The sequence below is a fragment of the Macaca mulatta genome, chromosome 2 (genome assembly GCF_049350105.2).
Source record: "Macaca mulatta isolate MMU2019108-1 chromosome 2, T2T-MMU8v2.0, whole genome shotgun sequence".
Taxonomy (NCBI): domain Eukaryota; kingdom Metazoa; phylum Chordata; class Mammalia; order Primates; family Cercopithecidae; genus Macaca; species Macaca mulatta.
Genome location: NC_133407.1, coordinates 153,403,936 through 153,413,789, shown reverse-complemented (window position 1 = coordinate 153,413,789; position 9,854 = coordinate 153,403,936). Strand labels below are relative to the sequence as shown.

The following is a 9,854-nucleotide window of genomic DNA, read 5'->3' as shown; positions in this document are numbered from 1 at the left end:
TTGAGTCATTCCAGCTCAGATGCCAGGCACCAGTGAGTGAAGACCCTCCAGATGATTGCAGCCCCCAGCTACTGGGTCAGCCCCAGCTCTACCCCACTCTACCCTTTGAGTCTTCCTAGCTGAGGCCCTAGACCATGTGGAGCTGAGACATATTCTTTCTGCCTTCTGTGCCCAAATTCTTACCCCTAGAACTCACGACCGTAATAAAGTGATTGTTCTATGGCACTTATGTTTAGAGGGGCCTGTTATATAGTGTTAACAGGACCCCCTGCCTCTTCTCACGGGGAGTTCCTGGGCCAGCACCCTGCCCTCCTAACTGGTCTACTTTGCTGGGGCCTCCTTTCCTGGCACTGGCATCTTCGCTTCTCCCATTAGCAGTTCCAACTCCGTCATCCTCAGAGCAGCGGGCATCTTCGCTGTGGAGGCCATCAATCTAAGTGCAGACAGGAGTGATTCACAATGCTGCTGCCTAGGGAGGCTCACTTCCTTGTCAGAGAGAGCTCACAGCCATTAAGACAAGCTCTGGAGTCAGCACTCCTCAGACTCAGGCCTGCCTGCTGATCTGCCCCTCCCTTACCCAACCTCCTGGCCTTGCACCCTATTTACTAAAGTGGTTAATAATTCAGGATGAATACAGGGCTGCAAAGTGACCCATCGAGGGTCTTAGGAACATAAGTAAGAGACAAGCATATCGATGGACTTTGTGAGTAGCGCTGTCTGGGGATGCTGTGGAGCTAGGCAGATCTGGGTTCAAATGCCCATTCTGCTACTCCTGGTGGTGTGACCTTGGGCAAGACATTTAAACTGTCTGAGGCCAAGTGTCTTCATTTGTGAAATGGGGATAATTATATCAACCTTGCAGGATTATTGGGGACCTAAGATCATTCCCTTCCTCACAAAAGTGGAACTTCTGCTACCCAAAGTTCGGATGGCTTCACTGATAGTATGAAGATGCCTGGGATTCCACCACTGAACTCTCTTTTGGAACAGAAGCAGCTGGGCCAGCTCTGCTCGGCCCTGTTAGAGCATTATGATGATCCCTAGTTTGCAGGTGGGGGTCTGAGGTTCAAAGAGACAAGGTGATTTGCCCAGAGACAGACAATTTAAACCTGGCAAACCCAGGGTTCAAGCAGAGGCTGCTTGCTTTCCTCCCAACTCTCACAGAGGTTACCATGGGCTCTGCACTGACCACCGGGGTCATATTTCACTGTGCTGTTGACTGGCAAGACCCTCTTCCTCTCTGAGCCAGAGCAGGGAGAGAGAGCATCCTGGCATATAGGCTGATTTGACTGGGTGGGAGGAGGCAGCCTTTACTAAGGTATAAACACTTTAAATATTGTAAGAATTTGTCTATTTTAAAATTTCAGCTTTTTTTGTGTGTAGATGATATATTTCTAGGGTTCAAAATTTCAAGAGGCACAAAGGGGGATTCAATGAAAAGTGGGCCTCTCTTACCTGCCCCTGGCCTCGTGAGTCCTCTTTTACAGGGGGCCAATGTTTCCATTAGAGATAGTTCCCCACAGATCTAAGCAAATATGAATGAAGCTTTCCCTCCTTTCTGCACCTTACAAATACTGTCCTTCACTTTGCCTTTCTCACTTAACAATGCACCTCAGAAATGGCTCCCCAAAGGGACACAAAGAACGCCCTCCTCCTTTTCAGGGCTGTGTAGTACTCCATTGGCTGGATTTGTGTGTGTGTGTGAGTGTGTGCGCACATACATCTTTTCTCTATTCATTCCCTTGGAGAAAGCAAATCTGACTTCTGAAGACAGGTGTTTCTGCTCCATCCCTAGGTGGTTCATCCCCAGATGCCTCTGAGATCAGATGAGCTCAGTTGCCTCAGCCTGGTGGAGGGAACCATTATTATCTCCACCACTTCAGCCTTTGCTGTGTGTCCAAACACAAGACCTGTCCTCTCTGGGCCTCTTAGGCCTCATCAACAAGATGCAACCCTGAGGCCTCCTTCCCAGGACAGAGCTGAGAGCTCCTCTGGAGGTCTTAGACCACTTTTGCCTTTTACAAGCCTGAGACCAAGGGGCACTTACTCAATTCATTGATATTTTTCGGTAACTTATTTACATTTTCCTTCACCCATTTACTCACTTATTAATTTGCTCATTGATAAAGTCACTGACTCATTCATTCATTCACTCACCCATTCACTTATTGACACATTTATTCAGGCCTTGATCCACTCACTCGTACATTCCTTCCTTCATTCATTCGCTCATTCACTAACTTATGCACTCATCCATACACCTGTGTATTCACTCATGCACTGATTCATTCATTCACTCACTTATTCACACATTCATTCATTCACTAATTCGTGGTGATTAGAGTCATTTGGGTGTGAGTTGGAGAGCCCTGGGGTGGGGGAGACTGAGGACGGTGTGTGAGGCGGCCCGCTGGATGTCAGCGAGGGTGCGAGATGGCTGGGGCGCCTTCGGGCTCCCCTCCAGCCATCCTCGCCGCGCCCGCCCCCGCCGCCACCCCGCCCCCAGCGCCCGGGAAAGCGCGCGCTCGAAGAGCGTCGCTGCTCAGCCGCGGGCTCGGGAGCCGGAGCGGAGCGCCTGGCGGCCGCCCTGGCACCCCCACCCTCGGCGGCCGCCCATGCCCGCGGCGCCCTGGGCCCGCGGCCCTCCCCAGCGCTGCGCTGCGCCGCCCTGCCCGGCGGGGGCGGGGCCGGGGCCGGGCTGGCGAGGCCGGGCCGGGCCGCAGGGCGGCCGCGGGGATGCGGGGCTGGCGGAGGAACCTCGCGCTCTGCCTGCAGCGGCTGCCGGACGAAGGTAGGACGCGGCCGCTGCCCGGCTGGTGAGCGCGGGCGCGGCGCGGGGTGCAGAGGGCGGACCCAGAGCTGAGCTGACCCGGGGCGTACACGCGGAGGGCGCCAGGGAGGGTCCCCGCGGTAGGGGAAGACGGGCGCCGGCACCCGAGGAGCGGGAGCGGGGCGCCCCAAAGCGGGGAGCCTGGAGGATCACCGCAGGACGTGCGCTGCGGAGCGGAGCTTGGTCCGGGAAAGCCAGCAGTGGGGCCCACGGGGCGCGCGAGTGTGGGACGCGGGGCAGGACGCCCACCGGGGGCTGGAGCGAAGGGTCTGAGCCCTCGAGGGGGCACCCACCGGCCCGGCCGGCGGGTCGGTTTCCTGGAGCGAGCCCTGGCTGGGCGAGGCGGCCACGTGCCTCACCTGCTCCCTTCAGCCAGCCCGCCGGGTGTCGGGATGTGCCCGCGCTCACGGTGGGGGTCCTTTGGCCCCCGAGGCTGCGGTCCCTCGCGCCCAACTTTCCTTCACACGCCCGGGGCCACCCCCAAGCCGACCCCGGAGTCCACAGTTACTCAAAGTTGCGAGGAGGCAGGGGAGGGGGCTGACTCGCCGCACTGTCCCCCTGCCCGGGCCTGCCCCTGCCGCAGCGCTGCGGCTCAACTGCTGCGCGGGGCCGCCCGGGCTGCTCCCCGCATACCTGTTGTCTGACCGCGAGGGGACGGGAGGAGGAAGGAGGACCCGCGCCCGGGTCCTGCCACTGCTGAGGAAAAGTTTGGATTTGGTGCTAATGAAGAATTCCCAGAACTGGGAGTCGGGGGCAGGGTGAGGTCACAGTGGTGGCTGCCCACTCCCTGCTCACTTTGGGGGGCATCATGGCTGACTTAGAGGCCCCTCAGACTGTATACATCGCCCTACCTTTGACCTTCACAATCACCCCCTTAGGAGGGCGCTATTTTTCTTTCACTTTACAGGTAAGGTCACTGAGCCTCAAAGAGGTAAAGCCCCTTGCCCAAGGTCACACAGCCAGCAGGTGGTAGAGCTGCCCGGGAACCCAAATCTATGTGACCCGCAAGCTTTTGGTAGTTTCCAGCGCCCCCCTTCTTCCAGTCTGCCCCCCAGGTTGGGCCTCTCTCAGTTTAGTGGGAAAGTTCCCATTTCCAGCCCGGGCCTAGAGCTCCTGTGTGGGACTTGGGGGAAGGTGGAGGAAGACGGAGAGAGCTGGTGCCTGCCCCTCCTGTCCTGTCCCAGGGCCAAGTAGGATCTGTCATCTCGGTCCCACTGAGGTCCTGGGTTGTGAGGGGCTGCAGGCAGAGCCCGTGGAGGGTCTTGCTTAGACAGCCATTAAGCCTAAGCCAGTGCCTCAGGCCCTGGTGGGCCTATAGGTGTGCCCAGCGAGGGAACAGACCCTCCACTCCTCGTCTGACCTGAGTTGGTGCGGATGGAGCAGCAACTCAGGGTAGAGAGGGTGCCTAGGTTTCCTTCCCTGAGATTGAAGAAGGAGGCAGGGGAGAGGGGATGCCAATAAGGAGGGGGGCGGTGTCTTGGAGGGGGGTGGTGTCTTGGGGGACTGCCCCTACTCAATGGAACCGCCCCCAAGGAGCAGAGCTAATTAAGAAAGAAATCTGGCGGAGCCAGGTGCCCACCACCAACTTCCGTCTGAGCATGCCCTGTGATCTTGGACAAGCCTCTCTCAGGCTCACTTTCTGCCTCTTTAAAGGGGTGAGGGGCAACCTGTCCTGTTGGGGACCTAGGAAGGATGAAATGAGGCGCCCTGGCAAAGCACGCAGTCCAGAACAGGCTTGGAAGTGGGGGCTGTAATGTCCTGAGAGGGAGGATGTAGCTCTCTTGCTCCTGACTCCCCTCACCTCGTGTGTGTGTGCGTGTGTGTGTGTGTGTGTGTGTGTGTGTGAGAGAGAGAGAGAGAGATAGGTGAGGCAGGTGGATGGTGTGTGCAGAGTGCATAGAGACATGTGGGTGGCGTGTTTGAGATGCATGTGGGTGTGTACAGGGCACGTGTGTGACATGTATGAGGCATGAGAGTCTTGTGACACCAACAATGGCTTTGCCCAGCACTGAACACATCTCTTGAGAGAAGGCAAATGCCTTCCTCAATGCCAGGAGGTACCCCACATTTGAGTTTTCCTTGGAAAATCTGAGTTGGGATTGATCCTTGAGCTTCACACTAAATCAGAGGGTGGCTGGTGTATCCTCCCGCGCCCACAGGAAATTACTATTTTAAAAAGGCAAAGTCTCTGGCTTTCCCTGGGTCACAAGAAAATTAGTCCCCGTGGGCTGGGTCTTAAATGAGAGGTTTGGAGATGTGAGTCCTGCTTGACAAGAGGTTGTGGGGAGAGGTCAGCCAGGCCCAGGAGTGACAGGGATAGATGCAGGGACAGAGATGCCATCCCCCTGGCATCTCTCAGAGAGGAGCCCCAGCTAGCGGGAGGGATGTTTTGAACAAGACCAGCTCATCTGCCTACCAGGTTGTATAATTTAAGGCCTCAACAAAGAGGAATGGGCTTGAAAACCAGACTCATGTCCTTCTTAAGTCCCTCTGATTACTATGTGACCTTGGGGAAACTACTTTATTTTTCTGAGCTTCAGTTCTTTCATCTGTGAAGTTGGAGGGGCAGGCTTGCGGGGTGGTCAGAAAGAGTTAATGCTCATATCTCCTAGCACAGGACCCAACACAAAATAGGTGCTTAAGAAAGGCCAATTCTCTTCTCCCTTTCTTGATTATTATATCTGATTTAACTTCAGATTTGGAGAAATGATCCGATGTATTGTTGGGCACATTAGTCAGAGGAGAACTCAGGGCTCAGGGTGGATTTCTGGGTCACGAGTGGCCAGCTTGAGATGTTCCAGTGCTAGGGTTTGGGGGGATCCAGTAGGTTTGTGTCTACCACGTGGCTACTTGAATTCATGGCCTACTCTTGCCCAGTGAGATTGGACAAGAGTGTGGTTACACACACCACAGACTTACATAGCACACGTGTCAGAATCACTCACACAGGGTTTAGAATCTTAAACAGCAGTCATCTTCCTCGAAGAGAGACATATGTAGCTGCTGGGATTGGGATACTTTGTGATTCTTGCTTTACGACGTTTTTGAGTTGTGTGTGTATGTGTGTCTGTGTGTGTGTGACTGCGTGTGTGTGAGACTCCATACTTTCCAAGCACTGGGCACCCTGAACTTTTGTTATTTGAGGGATTGGGGGTAACTTGAGGCTAAGGACTGGCTTTTATTTTTCTGATTGTGCAGAGACCAGCTGGAGCTGACAGACACACACGCGCACACACACACACACACACACACACACACACACGAGAGAGAGAGAGAGAGAGAGAGAGAGAGAGAGAGAGAGAGACTTGTGCTTCAATGAACCTCCCCCTTGACATTTTCTTTCTTTTATTGCAGCAAATGCTTCCAGAGGACCCCTTTCCAACTTCCCCTCCCCAGGCTCTGGCTAGTCTCTGCACACAATCAGAAAAATAAAAGCCAGTCCTTAGCTTCAAGTTGCCCCCAATCCCTCAGATAACAAAAGTTCAAGGTGCTCAGTGCTTGGGGAGTGTGGAGTTGAGGGCGGCAGCAAATTCCTATCGGGGAGACTGCTCAGAGGAGGAAGGCGCTGCGACCCAGTTGAGAAGGTCAGATTTCCACCGGCAGATTCTTCCTGTGGTGTGGCCTGATTAATTTCCCTCCTTATGCTGGTCCTTTCTGTCTCTAATAGACCCTTGAAATGTTAGCCAGAAGTGTTATAGAAGTCATCAGATCCAAGCCTCTTATTAGAGAGATGGGGGAAACATAGATGCAGCAAGAAGGAAACAACTTTTTATTCATGCAACAAATATTTACTGGGCCTTGTTCTGGGTATTGGGGGATAAAGCGGTGAACAAGACAAAGACCCTGTGGAACAGAGTAAACTAGAGTTTACATTCTAGAGGGGGAGACAAAGAACAAGTGAGCAAATAAATGTGAGTGGGAGAGTTTCAGAGAGTCATCAATGATATGAAGACAACACAGGAATACAGGGTGATGTAGAAGAGAGTCCTGGGGGAGGGGGCTTCTATAGACAGGATGGTCTAGGATGGTCAGGGAGGCATCCCTGGAAGGTGACTTTGAGCTGGCACTAAAGAGTGAGAAGGCTCAGCCACACAAAGAGCAGAAGGAAAAGCAATGCAGGCGGAGGGAACAGCAAATATAAAGAAAAGCCCTGGTTTTCAGGGGGTTGTGTGGGGAGGACAGTTTGACCTGTTGGAGGAATAGAAAAAAGAATTTAGGAAGGGAGAGAATGATAAGGTTGGAGGAACCAGATCATGAACAATCAGATCAGTGTAGGGCCTTGACTGCCATGTAAAGGAGTGTGGCTGTTATTGTGATGGGAGCCCTTGAAGGAGGGGCTCCAAGGGAGCTCTTGGGAGACCAAGAGCTTGGGCTAGCTCCGAAAACGACCAAGGTTTTGGGTGATAGAGATGGTAGTAGGCAGTGGCATCCCAGGCAGAGAAATGGCATGAGTAAGGAAGGGGGTGGAGGTGAGAAAGCTGTGGGAGATAAGGCTGTCAACGTTAACCAAAGGGTTTGAAGTCTTTGTTGGGGGGGGGGGGATCTGTCCAGGGTGCTGATAGACACGTCCAGTGTTTCTGCAGTTATGGACTGCTAAGGGAGAATGGCTGTGTGTGTGTGTGTGTGTGTGTCCCCCTGTGGTACCCAGCTAGCTGATGTGTCCCTATGCTGGTTACCTAGGAGACAACAGGAAGACGATAGGGCGGCTTTTGATTGGCTCCTCACTCCTGCTGCTCATTTCCCTGTCATAACCGCAGGCAGAGGTTACAAATGGTCCATGCGGTCATGCCAAATGCTGGAAGAGGGGCCATGAATGTTCATTGCCCCAGGTCCTGTGTGTGTTTGTGTGTGCGTGTTTGTGTTTGTGTGTGGTTGCCAATGCGTGGGTGCATGCACACTTCCTGAACAAAGCGGCATCTGGAGTTAATGAACTTCCTGCTGTGAAACATCTGCTCATTGCCTTAAATCAGGTAGTGGGGGCCCAGATAAATTTACAAAGAACTAGTTAGACTTTGGAAGGAATCTTTTGTTTGGGTTTAATAACTGCAGTGTCAACACCGGAGCTGATTTTAAATGTCTCCTTGTACCTCCAAAAAATGCAAATAAAGCTTTGAATGGCGGAAGTCATTTCCCATGCCATGGACCACGATGTCAGCATGCAGAATTGCCCCCCCCAACCCCCACCCCAGCCGAGAACTGTGATATAGATTGTAGACTTGTTTTTCTTACCTTCTCCTTTAAAATCATCTGTTTGTTTTGCTTTGTGGGTAAAAGGACAAGGAATCTACACTGTAATTTGGCTTAGAAAGGTGGTGGGGAAACACAAAACCCATCAAAGTGATTTCTTTGCAGTTGGCTTTCGAAGGCAGCAGCCTGGGTAGACTTGGGAAAAAAAAAAAAAAAAAAACAAAAAAAAAAACGAACACAAAAAAACAGCCTCAGGGCTGCAGAAGATTTAGCATTCTCGGTCTCTCTTCCCCCTGCCCTGCCTCCACTTTTCAGGGGTTGGCAGATGACACAGTTGGTGAGGAAGGAAACAAGGATTCCCCCTCGCATTCTTGGCTTCTCTGTCCTTGGCTCAGGTTTTAGCATGCCACGCATGAGCTTTCTCTGTCTCTCCCCTGCCATCCTAATGGGGATTTTTTTCCCCATTGGAAAAAATTATTGTATGTCTTCTGCCCAGCTCCCTATTTCTCATGTCTCTTCTACCACTTATCAGAGATGTTTTATCTGAAACACATACTGGAAGGTGGTTTTCACCTGCCTACACATTGCTTATTATGCTCCATTACTTACAGTAAGGTCTCACACTTAAATGCCCTCACCCAAAAGGTGAGTGAAGGGGACCCCAGTGCCTTTGCACTTGCTGTTCCTTTTGCTGGATTGATCTTCCACTGGTTCACTAACTCACTTCATTTAGATCTATGCAACTGGCTGGGCACAGTGGCTGCTCCTATAATCCTAGCACTTGGGAGGCCAAGGCAGGTAGAGTTGCTTGAGCTCAGGAGTTTGAGACCAGCCTGGGGAACATGGCAAGACCTCATTTCTACAAAAAAATTTTAAAAATCAGCTGAGTATGTTGTCATGTGCCTGTAGTCCCAGCTGCTCAGGAGGCTGAGGTAAGAGGATTCTTGGGCCTGGGAGGTTGAGGCTGCAGTGAGTCATGATTGTGTCACTGTACTCCAGCCTTGGGGACAGAGTGAGATCCAGTCTCAAAAAAAAAAAAAAAAAAAAAAATCTATACAACTGTCCCCTCCTTAGAGAAGCCTTCCCTAACCATCCCACATAATATAGCAGTCCTTTGGTCCTGTGAGTTTCCTATTCCTGCCAGCCCTTTGCACTGCTAGGTTTTATGTTAAGTGCTCCTGTATCACCTTTCTCTCCCTCTAGTAAGTGCTGTGAGGACTGTGCTTGTGTCTATTTTGCTCTCCACTGTATTCCCGGTGATTAGTATATTGCATGGTGCACAGTAGCTGCTCAACAGGTCTTTGTGAAGTGAGGGAGTGAGATGGGCCTGGGGACAGTGTTGGACCAGAGAATGTGGGTCTTATGGGTTCTTGGTTCAATCACCAGAGTTTCTGATTTTTGTAGAGAAGCTAAAAATCTAGAGTTTAACATACTGTCTCTCCCAATTTTAAAATGTTAACTACCAATCCAAACAAAAAAACCCCAAGGATCAAACGTACTCCCTTTTGAGCTGGATTTAGCCCAGGAGTCCCTACTTTGATGCCTCTGATACTCAAAGCCCTGTGATTGGCTGCAGTAACCTTTCTTCCCTTCTTACCCTGTCAGATGGCTTGCTCCTTCCTACTCAGAGCCTTTCTCAGGCAGCTGCCCCTGCCTGGAGTGCCTCTCCTATCCTCTTCTTCACCCTATAAGTGGTGGTTCCCTCCAGTTCTGACCCCAAAGCTAGGCCTGTGGGTGCAGCTTCCTGTTGTCCCCACCAACATGGCAGAATTAGCCCCTCTGACTTTGTTGGAACAAAAGCATGTGCTTGTATCTCCCTTAGTGGATGTAGAGCCTC

At 52.2% G+C, this 9,854-nt stretch overlaps 1 protein-coding gene across 2 annotated transcripts in view; it reads left to right on the top strand.

The window, feature by feature from the left end:
- The first annotated feature begins 2,685 nt into the window (after nt 1-2,685).
- The window catches only part of GRIP2 (glutamate receptor interacting protein 2), a 115,006-nt gene continuing 107,837 nt past the window's right edge, over nt 2,686-9,854 (top strand). For both annotated transcript variants that reach the window (XM_077993509.1, XM_028844481.2), the window contains exon 1: nt 2,686-2,791. In XM_077993509.1, the coding sequence (XP_077849635.1) occupies nt 2,737-2,791 (55 nt within the window). In that variant the 5' untranslated portion in view covers nt 2,686-2,736. The remainder of the gene's footprint in view (nt 2,792-9,854) is intronic.